The sequence below is a fragment of the Pipistrellus kuhlii genome, unplaced genomic scaffold, assembly GCF_014108245.1.
Source record: "Pipistrellus kuhlii isolate mPipKuh1 unplaced genomic scaffold, mPipKuh1.p scaffold_m20_p_13, whole genome shotgun sequence".
Lineage (NCBI taxonomy): Eukaryota > Metazoa > Chordata > Mammalia > Chiroptera > Vespertilionidae > Pipistrellus > Pipistrellus kuhlii.
Genome location: NW_023425438.1, coordinates 49228818 through 49254111, shown reverse-complemented (window position 1 = coordinate 49254111; position 25294 = coordinate 49228818). Strand labels below are relative to the sequence as shown.

Genomic DNA, 25294 nt, shown 5'->3' with positions numbered 1-25294 from the left:
CAGGTAATTCTCTGTTGTCTTGGTGTTGATATTTCATTGAGACAAAATTTTTTATTAAAACCTATAAATTTGGGGTATTATAAAACTTTGGCTCGTATTTAAGTCTTTTATTTTATCTGGTTTCCTCTGACCTGCTCTGGTAGGGAAGGAGGTTATGCTGCCTCTCACTGCCTGGTGGAGGCAGCACAGGTCCCAGCTCAGCCTCCTTTGACATCTGAGTGTGGGAGCATCCTCGTCTCTGCTGATCACAGATGCAGCGGGAGTCTGGCTAATTCCAAGGCCTCCACTGTTGGCTCCCTGGCTGGGAGGTGTAGGAGAGCCTCGTTACTTTCTGACTGTTCCCTACCCATCCTCCCATGACATGGGGGGGGGGGGGGGAAGATGCCCTCTCTGGGCAGTGGGGAAAGTCCTGACTCTACTAGTCCTCCTCCGATAACCACCCCAGGGAGGTCAAGGCAGGATGCCTCATGCCAGGTGGGTGTGGAAGTTCAAGCTCCCTACTTGGTCTTGACTAGCACCAGCCAGTGGTGATGAAAGCCTAGCTCTCCACTTGGCCCTCTCTGATACCACCCAGGGGAACTGCTGTCACCCCTCCACAGCCTGGTGAGGGGGAAGTCCAGGCTCCCCACTTGATCTTTGCTGGCCTCGGCAGGATGGAGCCATAGATTGTGGGCCAAGAGGAGAGCTGTTTATTATCTAAAAGTCTTCTGTCTTGTTGAGTTACCCTTTCCTGGCCCTTGGAGAGAACAGACTTGCTTGGGTTTGTTTGTATGTTTGTTTGTTTGTTTTTTTGGTCTCTGCCTATTAACATTTCCCAAAAGGAAAACTCAGGGAATTCTTCTTTATGGTGTTCTTAAGTTCCGAGGTCCTTCGTCAGTCTTCCTCCTCTCCAATTTTCAGGGTTTTGAAAAGAATGTTGTTATATATATAACTAGTGGCCCAGTGCATGAAATTCATGCACATTAAAAGGGAATGAATTAGAGGAAATATTTTTAAATTGCTATTTCCCTTTCTCTATAATAGAAGTGTCAGAGATGAAAGAAAATGAGTAAAATGTATATAAAAATCTCCCTCCTGTCAGAGTCTGGGGTGCTCTGCAGGATCTACAGTCAAGTCCCTGCCCACCACCCACACACTTCCAAAACGCAGGAGCCCCAGACCCTGCCCACCCTGCCTCTATTGGGTGAGACCCAGACCAGGCCGGCCCCACCCCCATTAAGCCCCTCTGGGTGGGGGGCACAGCCTGAGGTTCCCCGTCAAGCCTCATGGGGTCAGGGGGTGCGGCCTGAGGTCCCTCACCCCAGCCAGGCGCCATGCAGCCTCAGGTCCCTGCTGTTCAGTTGTGATGTTACAGCATGCCGGCTAATTTGCATATTCCTCCATTGTATAGATAGATGTCTGGTGTTTTTATGGGAGAGACAGAAAAAAATTCATCTGTTTTTAGAGGCAATTCTTTGCCTTCTGTCACTTAGGAAAGTCAGGCTATTCTTGCTAAGGTGTCTGGTCTTCCCAAGATTTTAAAAGGAAATACTATTCCTTTAAAAGAATGACTTTTTGTGACTAGGAATTCAGGTGTTTGTGAGCCAGGGGATACGTGTTGGGTGTGGTTTGTGGAGGAAATAAACTCGGAGCCTGAGAGTCGCTCCTGGGACTTGGGAAGGCCATGCTGGCCCTTGGGGAGAATGAGCCGCAGACTCCCACGGGGAGCTGCTTCAGGCCCTGGGCCAGAAAGGGTTCCGTCAGAGCCTCTCTGACACTTGGTGTGCTGCCAGGGGGGAGGAGGAGGAAGCCCTTGCTTAAATAAACACATACTCCTGTTTCACTGAAGACTGAATAGCCTAAGGCATAATCGGTTCCATGTGTTCAGCATTGATAATCCATGCATGACTAGTGGCACCTTTGAAATAAGGCAGATCGGGTGTTTCACATTCTGAAATAGTCACTGCTGAAATAGTCGCCATTTGTTGCATGTCTGTGCACAGTGTTCTACATGCACACTTCTGCTCTCACTTCTGAAACATGCCTAGGTGACACCTGTCTGACCTTATAATGAGGAGGCGGAGTCTCAGATGGGCAGGTGACTTGCACAAGGTCCTCTGGCCTCTGTAGGGCTGACCTGAGGCTACTCCTTGCCCAGCTGACCAGCTGACCCAAGTTCTTATACTCACCACACTCCTAAGCTGTGTGCGTTCAAACCTGGTTCTGCATGGGGATTCTCCGGCCGGACCCTCAGGCATGCCCAAGGCAAGGTGATTGATTCATTCCCTGGAGCAGGGAAGCTGGTCCTGACGGCATGATAGAATCACTAGAAGAGATTTCCTAAAAGCCTGATGCCAGCTGCACTGCTGGCCACTGAACTCCAGCTGCGAGTGAAGCCCAGGATCAGAGCTTTAAAAACCTCCTCTGGAGATGCTGGTGTTCTGCTGGTGTGAGAGCTTGGAGGTCCGGGGGGCGGGGGCGGGAAGGGGGGAGGTCAGTCAGACTCTCTCTTCTAGTTGCAGAAAGGACTGGGGACTGCAGCCAGCTTGGGGAGCTTTCTTTGCAAAGCACTTCTATCGAGAAAATGTCCACGCCAAAAAGTGGGGTTCAGGCTGAAGGGGATGATGAGGAGCTGCCTAAAAGCTCCCACTGCTGACATGTGTGCAGGAGGCCTGGTGAGAGGCCCAGGTGGGACTCTGCTCTTTTTTTGTTTTTGTTTTTTTTAAGCCAACGTGGCAAGTGGGCTGTGCTCAGAGGTCCCAGCACTTCACAGTTCCAGGTGAGGTCTCAGAGAGCGGTGGGATGGCCTAATGGGTGTGCTGTGGTTCCTGTGTGCCCCCCAGACCCGCTCTTGCCCTAACCTGTGAGGGCCAACAGCGTACCCCTAGGGCTATTTTTGCAAACTGATACTAAGTTAGATTTATTTGACTCAGTATATCATCCCACCCCGTCATGACAGATCTGAAACGCCAGCGTACTGGGGCATCCGTGTTTTCTTTTATCTGGCAGCCCCGAGCCTGCCAGGCTCCTGGGGGAAATCTGATGCCAGCGCCGTGCTTTATCTCTGTCTTCACTGTGCAGGCATCCCACCGGGTCCTCACTGGCAGCCCTGCCACCACAGGCAGCGGTGCCCCCTCAGGCTCAGGCAACCCACACTCCTTTACCTTGAAGCCCCTCTCAGACCAGCTCACTCCAGGCGACTGAGCTTAATCTCTCCAGCTACCACTTGGGCACCTGGGGTCACGTGATCTCAGGTTGAAGGTTTTTATTATAGAAAGCTTTCTCTCATACATTATTGTCACTGTTCTTTATCAGGGGAGAATTCTTGGCTTCTGCATAAAATGAAACAACACTGAGTAGAAAGTTTGTTCTGGGTTTGGCTTCAGCCAGAGGGCTGGGGGAGGAGCCCTTAAACTGGGACAGGGGGATGGCCTAGGGACAAGATGCAAATGGCAGACACCCATCCAGGCACTGTCTCTCTCCAGGGGCTGGGGTGCAGACAAAAATGTGATTCCAGAGGCCTCAAGCCTTTCTGTAAACACTGATCCACCCCAGAAGGGGCCTCTCTACTGCACTACAGGGCTGCTAGACAGCAAAGCCTGGCAGGCAGCGAGCATGGGGCACCGGGCAGCACCCACCACCATCTGCCATCCTGCTCTGTGCTCATACGCTCCACCCGTGAGGCAGAGAACCCCTGGGAGTTCAAAGATACCCCTCCCTCCTGCAGCGCCCCCTCAACATCCCTCTCCCTGGTCTCCCCCACTGATGCTAGGGCTGAACTTCAGAGAGTCGTGCTCCTGCCTCTGCCCACCTTGCTGTCTGAGAAAGAGCAGGCCAGAGGCCCCTTAGGTGGGCGCTTCAGTCCCGCCCTCATCCCACCACTCAGTACACGGGACTGGAAAGCGGCCTGAGGGCATCGGACACCCGAGGGCACTCCATCTCCCCAGGCTCCGGGGCCAGGAGTCCGCGCAGCGCAGCCATGGCACCTGCTGCTCTGGGCCCCGTGCCTTCAGCAGCTGCGGCTTCCTGCACCTTCCGTGGGCTGAGATCCGAGTCTTCAGGGGAACTTAGGGAACTCAGCCAGGAGAGAGTGTGGAGGCCAGCCTTAGACAGGTTCCTCAGAGCCCGGACTCTTTGGCCGGAGGCTGGAAGTATATTTTTCCTCTCACTTTTGGCCGGCAATTACCCGGCTCCCGTGTTGCCGTTCTCTGTGCTTTGTCTAACACACACCCCGCTGGTGATCCAGGCGCTCACTCCCACACAGGCCAGGATCTGCACAGTGCGCTGCGGTCCTGTCATCCATCACCTCCATCCACGAGGGACCGTCACCTGGCAGGAGAACAGGCTGAAGCACTTCCCCTGAGGACATGTCTCAGTGTGGGGGGCTGGGGGTCCCAACTGCAGAGCTGCTGGCCAACCACTGCTCCGATCCTCCTGCCACTGGTACTGGGCAAAGCGGGGTGTCGTTTTCCCCACTGGGGGGTGGGGGCAGGGTCCTTACAATATCTGGAGAGAAAGAATTTTCTGAGAGTCGCACAGAATGAGTGATTTATTTGCGGGGAATTATATCCTTGGGTGTCCAAAGTCTCATTTCCCCAAGTGCAGTCCTAGAAGTGTAGGTGCGGTTTCAGTAAAGCTAGCAGCACAGTCAGGGTCCAAAGTTTCCATTCCATGTTAGAGCCGGCCCAGGACTGCATCAGGCTGGCTGCAGTCCATTAGTCTGTTGTGTATACATTGGGGGGTGGGGTGGTGAGGGGAGGGGAATACCCTATATTTGAATTCTTCACAACACACTGTGTTACCTTTATAATTAGAAAGGTCAAATGTTTTCAAATAAATTAAACAAATCCAAGAAAGTGTCATTTGCTTTCCTCGCCCCATTTTTCACCCTCTATTAAAGGGACATATATTTAAAGAAAAATAAAAAATGAGGATTTGGATAAAGCCCCCACTCTCTAGGGCCCTGGAACTCAGTGAGCTGGCAAACAGGTTTGCCGATGGAAGAGGCAGAGGTGGGCCGGAGGGCTTCAGAGCCTGTAGAACAGAGTGCACGAGGCTTAGTAAATAGCGGGAGCATTCATTGCTGCAGAAAGCCCCTCAAACCAGAGAAAGACGGGGGCTGGATGGGACCCAGGCACTGGGCTTGCCTTCTCCTACTGAGAGCACAGGCCCACACTGCATCAGGCTTGTGGTCCAGTCACCCCGACCTCCTCTCCCTGGAGTGGATGAACACTGCAGCCCCAGCACACACTCAACCGTCAGGCTGACCGCCCAGGCTGGCCCCCACTGCCCTCCATCACACAGGCAGAGGGCCCTGCCCCCACTGAGACCTCCGTGTAGGGACCAGCAGTGAATGTTCTTGATTCCTTCCAGTGAAACCTCTTCTCCTCCCCCCGGCATTCACCCGGGGGCATTCCCTGAGAGTGCACCTGGTGGGAGAAAGGTGTGTGGACAGGACTCAGTGAGCAGAGCTGTGGCCTTCAGTCGCAGTGTGTGTGCAGTCCTGAGGGACTCGGCAGGGAGGAAGCCAGAGGAGTACATTCTCTGGAGCCTCCTTCTGCCCTCGCATCCCCCGCTTGTAGTAGCTCCATTAACCAAATAAGTGCTTAGCTGGGTAGTTTTTTGGTTGTTTTTTTTTTTTTTTTTCTTTATTATCTGGACACTTATGCTAGAAATTATTTGCTAGTGATGTGAATTACAAGTTTTAGTTGTTGCTATGCATTCTTTCTTTAAATTGTATTTATTTTTTCTTGTGTTTTTATTTTTTATTTTATTGAATGTATGGGGTAACATTTAGTTAATGAAATTAGATAGGTTTCCAGTGTACAGTTCTGTAATACATCATCTGTATATTGTATTGTGTGTTCACCACCCAAAGTCCAGTCTGGCGTTGTGCATCCTTATTCACTGAATTTGGCACAGCCCTTGCCTCGACCACCCTGCTCTGCACACCCGCACTCAGGAGCCCAGGCGGGTGTGACATATTAATGTGACAGGAGGCACAGCCCTGGAGCAGGCCTATTTCGCCTACCTGCCTGTTTCACCAGAATTGTCGCAAACATGTTTGAACACATAGCAACCAGCATAGAACATATGCTCCAAAAATGCCATTAAAAAAGTTAAAAGCAACTATTATGAGCCTATATTTTTAGAAATAATTTTGAGCCAGATTAAATGAAAACGTTTCTAGATCCATTCCAGCTGGCAAGCATTTTTAAAAAAATATATTTTATTGGTTTTTTTTTTTTTTTTCAGAGAAGAAAGGAGAGGGATAGAAAATTAGAAACATTGATGAGAGAGAAACATCGATCAACTGCCTCTTGCACACCTCCTACTGAGGATGTGCCCGCAACCCAGGTACATGCCCTTGACTGGAATCGAATCCGGGACCTTTCAGCTGGCATCCAGCTGGCAAGCATTTTGCTAGAAGTTCCAAGGTGGCATGAGCACACTTTGATCCCCACCCCCACCCCTGGGATGGGTCTCTTGGTGACCAGTAGCAGCTTCCCAAGGCTTGTTGGCCAGATAGTGGGACACTCTTGTGACTGGGCAGATGGACAGTGATCTCAGGTGCCATCCCTTCCTGCCATGCTGTTGAGTTGGGTATGAAGGAGTTGGCATGAGTCACAAAAAATCTCCTTCAACGGGGTGTGTGGTTCAGAAGGAGGCTCCTAGCTGTGCCTCTGTGGTATGTGGATTGTTGCTAAAGGCAACTTCAGCCCCCTGTTGGTTCCAGGAGAAGTCTGCCCTCCCTACACTATCCAGAAGAACTTGAATTAGGGCTTTGCCCGTAATAAGAAGTTATCAGCCATAGCCTTTTGTAACCTGTCTCTAGGCCAGGACAAACTTCTATTTACTAAACATGTGCTCTTCTTATTGCCCTGCAATGACCCTTTGAAACCCCCAAGGCACCTCACCTCCTCCCTAGCTCAGGAGGCCTCACATACCCTTGTTCTCTTTCTGTCTCTGCACCTCGTGTACATGGAGCCTCTGACTCTCAGGTATGCGGGTTCCCATACATATATATGTGTTAAATTTGATTATTGTCTCATTAATATGCCTTGTGTCTATTTGATTATTAGTCTGGCCAGAAAAACCTTGAAGGCAGAGGACAGTTTCTTGTACCCGACAGAGGGGAGTATATTGCATAATGTTAACATAAAAGCATTCAAAACTGTAAAGAATCTTATGAGTTTATTTGAGCCAAACTGTCGACAATTGCCAGGAAACAGAATCTCAATAGATTGGAATAATGCTCCCAAGAGTGGAGGTTTTTCATCTATTTTTATGCATTATAATCAAAGGAGGGGATGTAGGTGGGTTACATGAAATTCATTGGCGATAGACTAAAGAGGTGGGAGAAAGCAAAGCAGGGAAACCTCTGGGATTGTATAAAGAGTAAAATTATAGGCACATACTGTAGTTCCTTTACTTAGGTGGGTACAGGATAGTTAATAGTCAACAATTAACATGCTAACAATAACAATGAAGGAATTTGTGGTCTCTGTCCTAGAGCCCAGAGCATTTTGGTTGTACCCTGAGGGGTAAAAAAAAAAAAAAAAAAAGGGAGGGAGTTGCAAGTTACCCTGACTTTTTTTATTTTTTAATATATTGTTATGGATTTCAGAGAAGGAAAGAGAGATAGAAACATCAATGATGAGAGAGAGAATCATTGATCGGCTGCCTCTTGCATGCCCCCCAACTGAGGATTGAACCCGAAACCCAGACATATGGCCTTGACCCTAATCGAACCCAGGACCCCTTCAGTCCGCAGGCCAACACTCTATCTACTGAGCCAAACCAGCTAGGGCCGTGGTCAGCAAACTGTGGCTTGAGAGCCACATGCAGCTTTTTGGCTCCTTGAGTGTGGCTCTTCCACAAAATACCATGACCTGGGCGAGTCTATTTTGAAGAAGTGGCATTAGAAGAAGTTTAAGTTTAAAAAATTTGGCTCTCAAAAGAAATTTCAATCGTTGTACTGATGATATTTGGCTCTGTTGACTAATGAGTCTGCCGACCACTAGGGCAACCCCAGTATCTAAAAGGCTAAAAATCATTGTTCTGTTTTGCAGCTCTCGCTGAGGTGAGGGAAGAAACCACGCCCCGCCTGCCTGTCCCCACCGGCCTGGCTGACCTGGTGCCATCCTCCTTTCCCCTCTCCCCGGGGGCCCAGCCCTCGGTGGTGGTGTCACCAGTCCCGCCCAGAAGACACCGCAGAGGAAATGCAGCCCTTCCCAGCGCGACGGTGGCCAGGCCCAAGCGCCTGCCACCTCTTGCGTTTAATCACACGGTTGGCCACATAATGCCATCTGAACACAATGATGTCAAGTTCAATTGCTCCATCAGCATACCTAACACGTACCAGGACACCCATATTTCTTGGTGGAAGGATGGGAAGGAACTACGTGGGGCACATCACGCCGTCACTCACTTTTACCCCGATGATGAAGTCACAGCAGTGATCGCATCCTTCAGGTAGGTGTTCTCCCTCTTCCTATCTAAATGATACGCTGTGACGACGGTTCAAAAGCAAGTGCCTCCACAATACAAATCAGGCTTGTTTTCTGCCTGTGCAGCTCCACCGGTGCATTCAGGGTGTAGTTTAATACCCAAGAGTCTGCACGGTGGGTCTCTTTCCATTGATCATAGCCCCACTGGAATATATTAGCTCTCAGGTCTGGTGTAGGGGTGGCAGCCCTCCCAGGACTCCCTCCCAGCAAAGCATCCCAGGGGGCACCGGCCCTCAGGGCCCAGGGACTGGGAGGCAGCTCTCAGCAAAAACAGGAGCTGGTGCTCCTGTGGCCAGTAGGCCCCGCGGACCTAGTGACCTGGGATTTGTGGCGAAGGGAACGTTTTTGTGGTTTGTTTTCTGTGCAGTCGAGGGACTTGTGGTGGTTCCCATCACTGAAGCTGGAGGACTTTGCTTTCCTAGTGGGTTTTTGTGTGTGAAGATGTAAAGGTCAGTTTGTATCCCAGTGGGTTCCTTGGGCCCTGAGCAGCGGGTGTTTGATAAGCCCCTGCCTGCAACTGTCGTGTGGGGGCTGCACACGTGCTGCTTCTGGCAGCCCTGAAATGGGACTGTACGTGGGAAAGCAGCAAAACGTATAGAAATAAAGGTCATAATCTCTGAAGTCAAACCATCAACTGGAAATGTTATTATTAGCCCCAGACCTCTGACACTCTGTGACTTGTTCATAATCAGAAGACTTCCTTCAGCTCAATGCATACAAGGCTTTGCACACAGGTGACCATGGCTTTCCACCTGATCTGTGACAGGACACCTACCAGTGCATCATTGTGTTTATTTAAGAAAATGTTTCTTTCATTTTTATTTTCATGGTAACATGTACACAAATAAAAGTGACCATTTTAGCCCTTTTTGAGCGTACACATCATTGGCACTAAGTACATTCACATTGTGGTGCAGCCATCACCACCATCATTTCTAAACAGAGACTCCTTGCCTAGGAAATTCTAACTCCCCATTCTTCTCCCCAGCCCCTGGTAACCTCTAGTCCATGCTCATTTTTCTATTTCTCTCCTCTAAGGACCTCATATAAGTGGAAATGTACAACATGTGTCCTTTACGTATTTCTTTCAAGAGACCCTAGAGCTTAGCTGCTACGAATGAGCCATTTCTGAGCAGTCCGGCCCAGCTGGGCAGCTCCCAGGGACAGAGGGGCGCTGTGTGTCCCTTTAGAATGTTGTTCCGGGGCCAGCCCAGGCGAGGCGGCCCTGCTGTGACGGCTCTGCAGCTGCTGGCCCTGTGGTGTGCCCTGTGGTGTGCCCTGTGGTGTGCCCTGTGGTGTGCCCAGGTGGTTCCTGTTTAGACGCCACGGTCACAATCTGTATGGGTCCTGTGGTTCTACGTGGGTCACATGTTTCTATTTGACCAGAATCTCATGGGACTTTTATACCTTTTTTAAAGCAGGGAATTCATGTCATAGAACATTTCAATTCTCAAATTTCTCTCTCCCATCCCAACTCCCAAAACTCTGCCAATGAGTATCTGAGTCACCCATTCCTTGAGTATCTTTCCAGAGACATTTGGTGCTTGGGTTGTGTGTGTGTATGCCAGGCCCCAGATGTATGGTAATCTAATAGAGTGTTACTCACAGCTGGGGTGAATCAGTACCCACAGCTCACATTATTGGGGCTATATAAATGCTGTTTGCAGCTGAATCATGCCATAGATGGTTATCAGGTTTATTTCTTAGAATTTTTATTTTCCTGAAATTAAAATTGTTTCCTTGCCTGTTTGTTTAATTTTCTACGTGTCAATTACACATTCTTCTCGAAACTCTACAGGAAGACAGGCATTTCTTTGGAAAGTGACAACTTTATCAGCTCTGACCTTTTGCTTGGCGACACCTGCCCTAGAGCCGTCCCCTCTCCTGCTCTGGTCTGGGATCCAATTGAGCCATTTTTGTGCTCCTCGTGGGGACCCTCACCCCTCTGACTCCCAGCCCCTGCTCCCGGGAGCCCAAGCCCCTGCTTTCACTCCCTCACTTGGCATTAAGCCCATCCTCCACTAGCCACTTAGGACCTGCATCTCTGAAAATGCCATGTTTTCCCTGCCCTGACCTTGAGTAGTTTGGCCTGATGCAGAATTCAAGAGGAAAATAATGTCCTATTGTCACTTGAAAGTCATTGATGTACTCCTGCCTTTTCACTCCCAGATTTGTTCTTGCGGAGTCCAGTGCTATTCTGATTCATGTATGGACCATCTGCTCTTTCTTCTCAAGCGTTGGGGCCTCCACTTGACCTCAGAGTCGTGATATTCCTGGTGAAGCGCCTGATTGGGTCTTTTCTCTCCCACTGTGCTGCCCACCGTGGGGTCTGGTGAGGGAAGACACATATCTCCAGAACTGGGCATTTTCTTGAGTCTGCACTTTTTCTGGAACTGTTCCTCCGTTGTTGAATGCTTAGGTTGCTGTTCTGAACTCGGAGCCTCTCCTGTGGAGCCTGCATGGAGACTGTGCCTGCTGTCTGTGCTGGGGACAGGGCGGGCCTCGGATTCCACTCCTTGTCTCCAGCCCACCCGACCCTCCTTCAGGATGGGACCTTTCCCTGGTTGTCTAGAGTAGCAAGAATTAGTTGTGAAAAAGCTGTCCTGTGCTTTAGATGCAATGGACGTGGACTTGCCAATAAGTGATGCCAGCACACATCCTTCTCCCCACACCATTGCTAAGCTCTTTCCGACATGAATGTGTGACTTAAGAAACATTCAAACCTGTAGAGAATTTGTCTTTAAATATTTTTTTTTATTTTTCAGTTAGTTTACATACAATATTATATTAGTTTCAGGTCTAAAACCCAGTAATTAAACATTATATAACTTACTAAGTGATCACCCTAATAAACCTAGTACCCCCTGACACCATACTGAGTTATTATTGACTATATTCTCTACATTGTACTTTGCATCCCCATGACTATTCTGTAACTACCAATTTGTTCTTAATCCCTTCACCTTTTCACCTAGCCCTCAACCCCCTCTCATCTGACAACCATCAAAATGTTCTCTATCTAGCCGGGACCGGCTTGGCTCAGTGGATAGAGCGTCGGCCTGCGGACTGAAAGGTCCCGGGTTCAATTCCGGTCAAGGGCATGTACCTTGGTTGCGGGCACATCCCCAGTGGTGGGGGTGTAAGAGGCAGCTGGTCGATGTTTCTCTCTCATCGACATTTCTGACTCTCTGTCCCTCTCAATTCCTCTCTGTGTAAAATCAATAAAATATATTAAAAAAAAATGTTCTCTATCTATGAGCCTGTTCTTGTTCTGTTTGCTTATTTAGTTTGCTTTTTAGATGCCACATATAATATTTGCCTTTGACTTATTTCATTCAGTACAATACCCTCTATGTCCATCCAGGTTGTTGCAAATGGCAAGATTTCATGTGGTTTTTTTATGGCTGAATCATATTCCATTGTTTGTATATACCACTTATTCTTTATTCATTCATCTACTTTTTTTAATCCTCACCTGAACATATTTTTGCATTGATTTTTAGGGAGAGTAGAAGAGAAAGGGAAAATCAGAGAGAAACATTGATGTGAGAGAAATACATTGATTGGTTGCCTCCTGCGTGTGTTCCAACCAGGGCCTAGGCCAGAGAGGATCCTGCAACCAAGGTGTGTGCCCTTTACCGGAATCTACCCGGGACCCTTTGGTCCGCAGGCCAATGTTCTGTTCACCAAGTCAACCTGGCTAGGGCTCATTCATCTATTGATGGACACTTAGGTTCCTTCCTTATCTTGGCTATTGTAAATAATGCTACAGTGAGGATACAGTACATACATGCTACAGTATGTATTTTTAAAAAATACATATTTTTATTGATTTGAGAGAAAAGAGAGAAGAAGGTATAGAAACATCAATGATGAGAGAGAATCATTGATCAGCTGCCTCTTCAGACCCCCACTGGGGATCAAGCCCACAACCTAGGCATGTGTCCTTGACCAGAATCAAAACGGTAACCTTTCAGTCCACTGAGCCACACCAGCTAGGACCATATGACTTTTTGATTTAGTGTTTTGGGTTTCTTCAGATAAATACCCAAAAGTGAAATTGCAGGGTCCTCCTTTGTCTCCTGTTATATACCTTTGTTTTAAAGTCAATTTTGTCTGGTATGAGTATTGCTACCTCAACTTGTTGTTTGTTTGATTTCATTTTCATAGAATATCTTTTTCCATACATTTACCCTATGTGTGTCTTCTAATCTGAAGTGAGTCTCTTGTAGACAGCATATACAAGGGTCTTGTTTTCTTATCCATTCAGTCACTGTATGTCTTTTGATTGCAGCATTTCATCCATTTTCATTTAAAGTAATTGTTACATATTTATTTATTGCCATTTTATTATTCATATTTTTTATCTTCTTCATTTCTGACTGGTTCTTTTTATGCTTTCCACATGTGTTTATTTTATGCTATTGAAGTTCTCACTAAGTTCCTTGAGTACCCTTATAACCATTATTTTGAATTCTGTATTTGTTAGTTTGTTTGCCTTGCATTTACTTCCTTTTCTGGATATTTCTCCTGTTCTTTTATTTGGGACCTGTTTCTTTGTCTCCTCATTTTGGCTGCTTCTCTGTTTGTTTCTATGTAGTAGGTAGAGCTAATAGGTCTCCTGGTCTTAGTAGAGTGGCTTTATGTAACAGGTGTTCTGTAGGCCCTAGTGGCCAGCCTCCACAGTACCCTGAGCCAGGGGCTCCAGCTGTCCCCCTCCCCCGTACCCCTATGTGAGCTCTGTGTACCCTTCTGTTGTAGTTGAGCCTTGCTTACTGTTGGCACCTCACTGAGAAGGATTGACCCCCAGGCCCATTGGCTGGGAGGACCAGCTGGGACAGCAGCGAAAGAGCTACTGTACGGTACAGGGGCTAACCTCAAAAGAGCAAAGCTTACTTCATTGGGGCTTTGGTGCCCACCAAGTCCACCCCTTGAGTGAGTCACTTGTGAAGGTGGCTGAGTTATAATCTACTGTGATCTGAAACTGTCCACTGGGTTCACTGGCTCTGGGGCCTCCAAGGAGTTGCAGGCCAAGGTCAGCCACTGCCTGTGCCCTGCTCAGGGCCACCTGGCAAAAGCTACAAAGCCATCTGAAGATGGCTGCTACTTTGTGTTGGGCTTAGAGGTGTCCAGGAGAAGGCAAGTTGCAAACTGCTGCTGCCTGCCTCTAGTTTGGGGCCTGGAGTCACTTAGCAAGACATAGAGGATACCCAGAGGCCAGTTGCTACTTGTTTGAAAGATTTTAGGAAAGTCCAAATCATGATCCAAGAGAGGCCATTTGTATGGGAAACCACTGGAAGTGGCTTAGGTGGGCCTCGAGTTGTGGGGGGATGACGCCTCAGGGAATCACCAGGGTAGGGGAGAACAGGGTTGACAAGGTTGATTGGAGACTCAGATATGGCTCCCACCTGCTGGCTTTGTCAGGGAGGAACCAGAAAAAGGGCAGTTGCCTCTGCCAGCACTTCTGTCTGGGAGAAAGCTGCCTCTTCTGCTCTCACACTGATGCCAGCATTCAGTTATTCCCTCTATGTCCCTGCTGCCCCAACACTGGAGCGCAGAGCAAGTGAGTCCTAGTGAATCCATTGGCGGGTCCTTTTAAAAGGACTATCTGGGACTTCCAACAGTCCTCCATCTTACTCAGCCGCAATCCCCACTGGTTTTTACATCCAGAATATATGGAGATTTCTCTTCCTGTTTCTGGAATCTTGGATTATGGTGCCTAGTGTGGGCCTGGGACCTTTTGATCCTCAGAAGGGACCTCTACATCCGAGGTATCCCTCATGATTTTTATTCATCACAAGTGGGTGGGAGACCAGCCTATTCCATGTGTCTGCCCCTCTTACCAGTTTCAATATAGCTTCTTCTGTACCTCCATAGTTGTAGGACTTCTGTTCAGCTAGACTTCAGGTGGTTCTGAGTGATGGTTGTTCTGCAGTTTAGTTGTAATTTTGATGTGGTTGTGGGAGGATTTGAGTATTGCATTTACCTATGCTGCCATCTTGACTGGTACTCTGAGAATTTTTATAAGCATTTATTTGAGCCAAACTGACAACATATGATGGGGAGCAAGATCTCAAATGATCCCAAGAATAACAATTTTACAGCTTTTAAAAATACATATATTTTTAAGAGGAAGGGAGAGAGAGATATAAACATCAATGATGAGAGAGAATCATTGATCAGCTGCCTTCTGCACACCCCCTACTGGGGATACAGCTTGAAACTTAGACATGTGCCCTTGGCTAGAATCAAACCCACAGGCCAAACGTGCCCCCCCCCACCCCCTTTTTTTTTTCTATCCACTGGGACAAACCAGCTAGGGCAGTTTTACAGCTTTTTTTATGCATTTAAAATTAAGGAAGGAACAGAGGAAGGATTACGTGAAGGCTGGGGGTGGGGGGGGTGAAGTGGGAGAAACAAGATTGGATTACAGGATAGTTAACAAGATTATGTGTTCTCTTGAGGATGGTTACAGCTTATTTCAAAGGTGTGATAGCCTAGATCAGCGTTTTTCAACCGCTGTTCCGCGGCACACTAGTGTGCTGCGAGATGTTGCCTGGTGTGCCGTAGGTGCAGACAAGACAAGAATTTTATAATTTTTCACTATTTTGTTTACTTAATATTTCATAATAAAGTAATTATAAAATACTTTCTTTGTGTTTATTTGATTCCTATTCAAGAGAATTACTTTATATATAGTCAATATAGGCACAGAGTTAAATTTTTTAACATTTTCTAATGGTGGTGTGCCTCGTGATTTTTTTCATGAAACAAGTGTGCCTTTGCCCAAAAAAGGTTGAAAAACACTGGCCTAGATGCACAGAAACAATGGACATGGCTTTCTTAAGACAAAAATAAAGCTTTTACCAAAAAAGTTACATACCTGGGACATGACTACCCACCATAGCCTGCCAGTTAGGAATTTAGAATCAGAACAGCCTATAAGATTACTTTCCATAGTGCTAAGTTTGGGACAGGTGATGTGGGCTATGAAAGAATTCACAACTGAGAGAAGAGATAGATAGATAGATAGATAGATAGATAGATAGATAGATAGATTATAGATAGTTTATTTTACTTTCCCCAAAGGGATAGGGCCAGTACATTGCTAATCAATGCAAGGCAAGGAACAGAAGTTGCCCCCTCCTCCCCCACTCACCTTTTAAAGCCTTGGACAAGGAAGAGAGGGGGGGGGTTGGACTGTTGCTGTTGCTAGGTGAAATTGAGTATACATCAGGGGGGTTGACTTTATTCTTTAGGAGACAATCCCGGGCAGTTGTCTAGGGAGGTGTCTTACCAGTATTTTCCCAAAGCCTGTAAAGCATTCTTAGAGCAAAAGTTATGAAGAGTTCAAAAAAGGCTTGTTTGAAGAGGAGGGGGAAAGGGAACTTTCTACTAATTAACCCTGGGTTGTAAAGCAGCGGGGAGGAAGGGTATGCAAGAATGTAGCCTTGAAAGTAGCTTATTTTGTCCCTCAGTTTGAACAGAGGGGCTAGGCAGTTGGAATCAGAGGAGCTAACAGTCTTGGGGTTTAATTGCCGGGTGCTTCCCAATAATTGTGGACAGCTACAGCAAAGAAAGGCTTTTCCATCCTAAGGTATAGAACGCCCCCCCCTTTTTTCCCCCCACAAATGGCTGAAGACAGAGTTTGGATCACGTTCCTTGTGTCCCCCTGTTCTAGTCCTGGCCTGAATTTTCCTCACTGGTCAGCTGAAGGTACTCCTGGACTTCTGCAGCCAGGGTGTGATGCTCACATGTTATTTGTGCCTGGTGGTTTCTGGGGCTCCCTGTCTGTGCCTCTGTACAGGTGTGATCCACGTCTTCCTTGAGCTGCTCCCTGGGGCCCTGCCCTGTATCCCTCTCTGCTTATCACTTTCTCACTGGTTGCTGACTCCCCCTGAGTCATCTGGCAAGCCTGCTGCTGCAATGCTGTGGTCCCAGGCCCGGAGCCAGGTCTTCATAGGCACAGGTGTCCTCAGCCTGTCAGATCTTGTCATTCACCTGTGGGATCCCAGGCTTTTCCTGAATACAGTGACACCTCTTTTAAAGTGAACTTGTGAACTGTCTGGAAAGGACTTCTCTGCAGTAGCTGTGACCTTAGCTTCCTTGAAAATGCACTAGACTGACTAGAGGTTTCAGGAGCTGCTGAAACCACTAAGCACATTCAGCCACTCGTTATGACTCACAGTGGCAGCATGCCATTCCGGACACACACTTCTCTTCCTCTTTCTTCAGCCCCTTTCTGTCACCAGGACATCCAAGGAGGAGATTGGGAGAGCATCAGCCCCTTATTTGGAGATACTTGTCCTGTGAAGTCTCTTTCTGTCTTTCCGTGGAAAGATCTAGTCTTTACTTAATCCTGGGTCCTCCCGGGTCCAATGTTCATTCATCAGATGTGTCCCAGATTTAATTTTCTCCTACAAAGCAATAAGGGGAAAGGGGAAGAAAGTATACCTAAGTCAGTGGGGTGCCACTCAGATTAGCATATCAGGAAATGCAGATGACAGGTGACAGTCACACTCCTGGGTCTTCCCCCCCCCCCCCCCACTTCTGACTGATACCACTCTTGACATGGAATTGAGTTGCTCTGTTTAGCATAAGCTAGTAGGATTTACAAAATGACGTTGTTGGAGAGAAGTTTTATATATATATTAATCCTCACCTGAGGATATTTTTCTACTGATTTTTAGAGAGAGTGGAAGAGAGAGGGAAACACAAAGAGAAATAGCGATATAAGAGAAAAACATCGATTGGCTACCTCCTGCATGTGCCCCAACCAGGTCCCGGGTCTGGGCCAGGGAGGAGCCTGCAACTGAGATATGTGACCACAGGCCAAGGCTCTATCCACTGAACCAGACTGGCTGGGTGAGAAGTTATATTTAAAATATCCATTGTGTGTTCTGACCCATGAAGACTGTGGATCCTCAAAGCCTTGATGGTGCTGTTGCCCCTTGGTGTCTACCAATCGTTGCCTAGGTCGGTGGGGGCTCCCTTTGCCCTTGCCTGCCCCCCTTTCTCTTTTGAGCTTTAAGCCTTGGCCTTTGAAAGGCTGAGGGATGGGTTTTATTTTGCTTTAAATAAATGATTTGTATTGGGGTGCAAGCTGCTAGGCAGGTGGACCCTCCATGCTTTTCTCTTTTCCCCAGTCATGTCTTTGCTGTGTCTGAGGAGTGGAGAGATTAGTGTCTTTGGGCCAATAGAGACCCTTCTGTGGGAGAGCACCTGAGAGCATCTCCAAGTGTCCCTCCTCCCCTCACCCTACCTACCCTGCTTCCTGTTTATAAACACACTGGAAAGGTGGAAAGCAGGATTCTCAGTCTCTTAGAGCCAAGGTCACCTCTTAATGTCAGAGATTTTATAACATACTAGAGGCCTGATGTATGAAATTCATGCACAGGGGGGGGTGTCCCTCAGCCCAGCCTGCACCCTCTCCAATCTGGGACCAGTCAAGGAATGTTCGACTGCCCATTTAGACCTGATCCAGAAGGATCGGGCCTAAAGGAGCAGTTGGACATCCCTCTCACAATCCAGGACTGCTACCTCCCAACTGCCTGCCTGCCTGCCTTCCTGATTGCCCCTAACTGCTTCTGCCTACCAGCCTGATCACCCCCTAATACTTCCCTGCCAGCCTACTTAATGCCTAACTGCTCCCCTGCCAGCCTGTTTGCCCTAACTGCCCTCCCCTACAAGCTTGGTTACCCCTAACTGCCCTCCCCTGCAGGCTTTATTGCCCCCAACTGCCCTCCCTTGTAGGCCTGGTTTCTCCCAAATGCCCTCCCCTGCTGGCCATCTTTGATGGCCATCTTGTGTCCACATGGGGGCAGTCATCTTTGACCACATGGGGGCAGCCATCTTGTGTGTTGGAGTGATGTTCAATTTGCATATTATTATTTTATTAGATAGGATAAAGGCCTCGTGCATGGGTGAGAGCCAGATGGTTTGCCCTGAAGGATATCCCGGATCAGGGTGGGGGTTCCCTTTGGTCATGGGGTGGCCTGGGCGAGGGGCCTATGGTGGTTTTCAGGCTGGCCATACCCCCGGGTGACCCAAGCGGAGGCCCTGGTATCTGGGATTTATTTATCTTCTACAATTGAAACTTTGTAGCCTGGAGCGGAGCCAAGCCCCCTGTTCGCTCCATGGCCACAGCCATTTTTTGTTGGGATTTATTTGTCTTCTATAATTGAAACTTTCAAGCCTTGAGTGGAGGCCTGGGCCTGTCAGGGTGTGCAGAAAGCTTGGCTTTCTCCGTCACCGAGGGAAACTCAAGCCTCCTGCTCTCTCCAGCTCTATGGCTGCCACCATTTTTATTGGGATTTATTTATCTTCTACAATTGAAACTTTGTAGCCTTGAGTGGAGTTCAGAGCAGGCCAGGGCAGGCAGAAAGTTTGGCTTCCTCCATTGACGGGGAAATCCAAGCCTCCTGCTCTCTTGGTGGCTGCAGCCATTTTAGTTGGGTTAATTTTCATACTTGCTCCTGATTGGCTGGTGGGCATGGCTTGTGGGTGTAGTGGAGGTATGGTCAATTTGAATATTATTCTTTTATTAGTTAGGACTAGAGATCCAGTGCACAAATTCATGCACAGGTGGGGTCTGGCCAGTGGTAGGAGGTTGGATGGCCAGCCTGCCCCTATTGGGGCCTGATCAGTGCCAGGCTGGCTGGTGGGAGAGGATGATTGGAGTTAGAAGGCTGATTGGGGGCAGGGATGGCCATGGGGAAGACTGTTGGTGGTGGACCAGCCAGCCCTGGCCTGAATGAAATGGGTCAGCAGCCTGGTGGAAAGCCCATGGGTGGTTGGCCAGCCGGCCCCACCCCCTTATCAGGCTGGTTCACTAGCCACTGTGGACATCATAGCAATCGGTCATTATGGCTGTTATGGTCATTGGCTTTTAATATAGAGAGAGATTGCCTAAATGTAATAAAAGAAGAACAAAAGAAAGGTGATTTATAACAAAAGAATATGAATGTGAACTTGTTAAGCAGGGCATGTCCACACCAGGTCTGCAGAAACTTTCAGGAGCTGCTGAAACCCCACCCTCCATCCCCCATATGGCAGTTGCCAATGCAACCTGGATGTCAGTGATCCCTTTTCCAAGTGATGACTTGTCCCTGCAAAGTTCCCAACAGGCCACAAGGCCATTGCTGCTCTCTCACCAGCCTCCCCCCTGCCTCCCATTTTCATGGTAATTACAGTCCTAGGAAATCAGGTGGGTGTTAAAGCCAGACAAAATACATGTGTTTATGTAAAATGGAATGGGTTCTGGTCTCAGACGGTCATTGGGGATATGGAACAGCTCCTTCTGGCCCCTAAAGACCATGGAGTTCCCTAGTTATCGTGACCACCCCAAACAGCCCTACAAATTTGCACTCCAATATAGGGGCTACCATAGAAGTGAAGGCAAGTAACAGCACAGAGTAACTTGTTTTAAAGAATTGGCCAATGTGGCTGTGGGTGCTGACTTTGCAGTCTTGAGTCCCAAGGAGTTTGGAGGCAGAATTCCTCTTTCTCGGGTGACTTCAGACTCTGCTCATAGGCCTTCAACGGACTGGATGAGGCCCACCCTCATTGTAGAGGGTCACCTGCTGATTTAAATTTAATCTCATCTGAACAATACATTCCCGTAAACATCTAAAGTGGTATTAGACTAAATATCGGGGCACAGAGACCTAGCCATGTCCATATGTGAGATTAATATCGCAGCACCTGACAAGGAAGTTGAAGAATGTTGTTTCTGTAGCAGGAGCTCGAAGGGTAGTCACCGTAAACATCTTCCTGTGTTTTCTCTGAAGCATAATGAGGGTGCAGCGGTCAGACAGTGGGGCGTATACCTGTAAGACGAACATAAACAGTGAAGAGATCGAGTCTGACCCCATCTACGTCGAGGTACAAGGTAAGTGCAGAGGCCACAGAGCGGCCAGTATTAACTGCTTTGCACATACTGCAGCTTGGTGGGCCCATTTATGACTCTGTGTAAATCTGGCAGACCTATAAGCCCTGAGATTGTATGACTTCCTTGTCTGAGGTTATAATGAAATGAATTCACTTCTTAACATTTAGGTCCATCCTAGGCACCAGGACTGAGATAAAAGAGATTGTTGACTTCTTTGTCCTGAGGTTACTTACAATTTTAAAGGTTGATGATTTTTTTTTTTTAAGGAAGCAAATGCATTCCATTACCTGGCTCTCAGTGCTGGCACCAGGTACCACTCCCTGGCCAGGTGGCAATTTGCTTGTTACTGAGCATTTTTTCTTGTCTGAAGTCTGTGGATGGTGAGAGCCCAGGAGGGGGCGGGGGGCGGAGGGGAGGGGCGAGAAGGGGCGTGGTTTTCCTGGAAGGGTCAGCAGCTCGGTCTGGGACTCCTTTCTGGGTCCTAGCGTTGGTCAGTGTTTGGTTCAGTGCATGTTTGGTTCTGTGACATGACAAGGCATGAGATGGGTTCAGTGGGGCTGAGAAGTGAGACGTGAGATGAGGAGAAGGCAGTCTCTACCCTGGAGGCACTTGAACTCCAGTGGGGAGTGTGAGCTGATACACTGGTGAGCCGGGCCAGGTGAGCCCAGGTCCCTGGGTCTCAGGGTGTGCTTGCCTGGTTCGGCAGTGGCAGAGCCTGGCAAGAAAGGCTTCAAGGAAGAAGATCTTTATTGTCACCACCCCAGTGGTGCTCCCCACCCCCCAGGTGCTGCCCTCTGAGATCCCTGCATTCTCCCCTAGCTCTCTGAGGTTCCCATGAGCAGACTATCAGAACATCTCTCTATCCTACTTTGTCCTGACCCTACCCTCATCACAGGCTGTAGAGCAGTTGATTAGGTTTCTAGGGACTTTTAATGGGATACATCATCCCTACTCTAAAAGGCTCTGCTGCTGCCCGTTCTTTTGCCAACAGGAGCCTGGTGCCCACCAATGCTGCAGGCAGCCTGGGGGAGGCAGGCCCTCAGGAGTCTCTTTTATAGCTTTGTTCTCCGGTCCATCCCAGACTGGACAAGCTAGTATGTGTCAGCATGAGTTGGGGACGGGGCCTCCGCATTGGGATGGGGGTGAGGGGGGGGAGGGGGTAAGAGGGGTAGGGGGAAGTCCTACATTTGCTGCTTATCTGGGAAAAATACTTAGAGGACATTTTACTTGTCAGAATCTCAGAAAAATGCCCAGGGCAGAGACATGTTGGGTCCAAATTGAGTTTTACACAACTCTGAAGCAGGAAAAATGTTTGCATTTACCACTTCCACATCATTCCTATTGGGACCAGTTCTGTAAGTTCGCAGTCCCAAAAGAACACAGTGTAAATATGTGAGGACAGTTAGCTTCAGCTGTAAGTTTTGGGCACACGCCCCAAATAAGTGAGCTATTTGGGTTCCTCTGAGATATTCCTGAAGTGCCCTTCCTTATTAGCCCTTGATCCTAGAACTACAGTTGGAGAACTTGGCTGTGACTATAACTGTGTCTACAGTGTTTTCCTGAGACTGCGCATAGCCCTATACTCACGCACAGATTTTAAAATTCCTGACACCCATCTCAAAGCCTCACACACAGTCCATTGTCCTGAAAAGCAGGCAGACCTGTTGTGTGGCGTGGTTTTTACTGTTTACTGTGGTGAGGAAGACTGAAAACCTGTCAGCTGCCGCAGTGAGCTGGAGCTGGACTGGAGGAGATCAGCCTGCTCTCTTTCACACCCAGCTTTCCGGGGAGAGCGGGCCTCTCAGACCTGAGATGGCGTAGAAGGAAATCTCCTGTGACCACATTCTAGTAGTTGCCATTCCCCGTAGGCTGTGCCTTTGCTTGTGGATTTGAAACTTTCCTTCCCTTAACTCTTCCTCGGCAGGACTTCCTTACTTCACCAGGGAGCCCGAGAGCATGAACGTCACCAGAAACACCGCCTTCAACCTCACCTGTCAGGCCGTGGGCCCGCCAGAGCCCGTTGGCATTGTCTGGTTTCAGAACAGCAGCCGCGTGAGTGAACAGCCAGAAAGATCCCCGTCTGTGCTAACTGTCCCTGGTGAGTCTGTGCCGATTTCTTTGTTTTCTCTCTAGTAGTGGAGGGAGCACACATTTGCTGAGCACTGCCATGCTCCAGGAGGAGGAAGACTAGTGTAGCAGCTGGAGGGGGGTGGTGGGGGTTGATGGGGAGGCAGGCATGGGCAAGCAGGAGTCGGGGTGGGGAAGAGTTCCCAGGTCAGGGGTGGGAGGTGGCTGAGTGCACTGCGTGGGTATCCGTGGTGCAGGTGGGGAAGCTGGCGAATGCCCCAGGCAGGGCAGTGGAGCCGGCTCACGTCTCCCACAGCAGCTGTGGCCTCACTGGATGGCCGGTCTGGCAGGAACCACTGATGTGAAGACGCAGTGAGGTTTGACAGCCGCTGGCTTTGGCACCATCTGTGTGATGGTGACCTCAGACTTTGCTTCTCCATGGATTATGGGGTTGTTGTGGGCAGAGTGAGTCATTGTGGGATTGTGACAGCATTGGTGGTCAGGGGTCACCTTGATTTCCATCTGAATGGAAGTGCCCGACTTTGTCCCAATCGCTCTGACCATGCTCTAGAGTCAGCACCGTTGGTGCCTCTGATGCAAAAGCCAGCGGGCTCCTCTCTGCTCCTCTCATTGGATCCTTCAGCAACATCTGGCCAGGGAGCCCTGCTGTGGGGAGGAGAACCTTTCCTCTGTCCTCAATAGTAATCTGGTCTAATATTAATCAAATAGTCGTGAGGCTGGTTAGCAAAAGAATATGACCAAGTTTAATACATACATATGTACTAATGGCCCGGTAATGAAATTTGTGCACTCGGGGCGGGGCAGGGTGGGGCAGGGAGGTCCCCCAGCCTGGCCTGTGCCCTGTCACAGTGCAGGAGCCCTGTAATCCAAGAGGTAGGCTCCACCCACCAATCCAGGCCTCCTCAATGGATTGCCCCAAAGAGGTAGGCTGGAGACAGGGGAGGCCTGCAGACCCCTGGGCCGAGCGTGGCAGAGGCCTGCGGACCTCAGCACACCTGCAGACCCCCAGCTGGGTGGCGGAGGAGCCTCTCTGAGTGCCTGCGGGCCCCTGGGCTGGTGGGGGGGGGGGGGAGGGGGGGACGTGAGGCTCCAGGACAGCACAGGGGCCGGGGACCTAGCCTGCTGATCTGCTGTTACGTGATAGTGTCCAAACCAATTTGCATATTATCCTATTATTAGATAGACTAGAGGCCTGGTGCATGAAATTTGTGTATGGTGGTCCCCTCAGCCCAGCCTGCACCCTCTCCAATCTGGGACCCCACAGGAGATATCCGACTGCCAGTTTAGGCCCAGGGATCAGGCCTAAACTGGCAGTCGAAAATATCTCTCACAATCCTGGACAGCTGACTCCTAACTACTCACCTGCCTGCCTGCCTGATCACCCTAACTGCCCCCCTGCCAGGATGATCACTCCTAACCACCTCTGCCTGCTGACCTGATCGCCCCTAACTGCCCCTTCTGCTGACCTGGTCACCCCCAATTTCCCCCCTGCTAGCCTGGTAGCCCCAACTGCCTCCCAACTACCCTCCCCCCCTTGCTGACTTGGTCATCCCACGCAGCCTGCTGTTCGGTAGTTTGGTCACCCCTCACTGCACCCTCTGCCAGCCTGGGTGCCCCACGCAGCCTGCTGTTTGGTCGTTACTGTGAGGCCATCCTGACCAATTTGTGTATTACCCTTTTATTAGTATAGTTGGGAACCAGCATACATGAGAGTCAGAGACCCCCACATGCAGGAGGTTCCAAGACAGAAAGGGAACATAGGTATATGGACATCCTGAGCCAGGGGTGAGGTGAGGTGAGGTGCCTCGGGGGCTTCATAGGGCCATTGCAGGGAGAGTGCTTGTTCAGGAAAGAGAAGTTTTTCCTGGCATATACTAGTAGATAAGTCAGAAGAGGTTGTCTCTGATGTCCTTTCTTATGGGCAAGGCCCCTAATTCAAGTTTTGTAGATAGTGAAGGGAGGAGCAGAAGTTTCTTTTGAGCCCACTGCTAAAGTTGCCTTTAGCTCAGAACAATCTACATACCCAAAAGCATATCTTGGGGTAACTCATTCTGAACCCCCATCCCCTAATCCTTCCTTTCTTCGGGCATTCGGGATTTCTGTGTGCAGAGGCTGTTCTGGGCCCTGAGGACACGGTGGGTCCTTCTTCACACCTCACTGCTCCTCCTCTGCCTGTGGTAGGAGTTCTGAAAGTGTGGCATCTTGGCACCCAGTCCCAGACCCACTTCTGTTCACCCTGAGAGATGTTCCCTCGAGCCCCTGGCTTTTGCACCATCCATATGATGGGGACCTTCTCCAGCCCAGACCTCTCTCCTAAGCTCCAAGTTCATGTAGCCAACTGTCTCCTTGACATGTCCACTTGCTGGTTATCTAGTCATCTTAAAATGAAATTCTTGATCTTTTCCCAGATTTATTTCGCTCCAAATTTCTCATCTTAGAAAATAATAACACCATTGGCCAGTTCTTTCTTTTTCTCATTTTTCACGTGAATGCTTCAGCAAGTTGCATCAGTTTTGTTTCTAAGGTACATCCAACATTGTCTTTCCATTGTCCCTGCTGCAGTGTCCTGGGCATGTCACTGCCAGCCCTTGCCAGCTCCACTGCAGAGGCTTCCAAGCTGGTCTCATTGCTTCAGCCTTGTCCTCACTCTGATCCTTCCTCTTTATGGCAGACCCTGTCACTTGCCTGCTGGAAATCCTTCAGTGACTTCCTGTTTTTTCAGACCGTTGCCCCGAGTCCTTCTTGCCTCCACCCAACACTACAACCCATCCCCATCCCACTCTCTTCTCTGCTGGCTAAGCGCCAGTCACACTGGTTGCCTTTCATT

General features: G+C 49.0%; 1 protein-coding gene across 1 annotated transcript in view; it reads left to right on the top strand.

The window, feature by feature from the left end:
- The window catches only part of MERTK (MER proto-oncogene, tyrosine kinase), a 103240-nt gene that overhangs the window by 15482 nt on the left and 62464 nt on the right, over positions 1-25294 (top strand). Inside the window, exons 2-4 of the mRNA XM_036436023.2 lie at positions 8052-8454; positions 20279-20379; positions 22304-22477. Coding sequence (XP_036291916.1) covers positions 8052-8454; positions 20279-20379; positions 22304-22477 — 678 coding nt within the window. The remainder of the gene's footprint in view (positions 1-8051; positions 8455-20278; positions 20380-22303; positions 22478-25294) is intronic.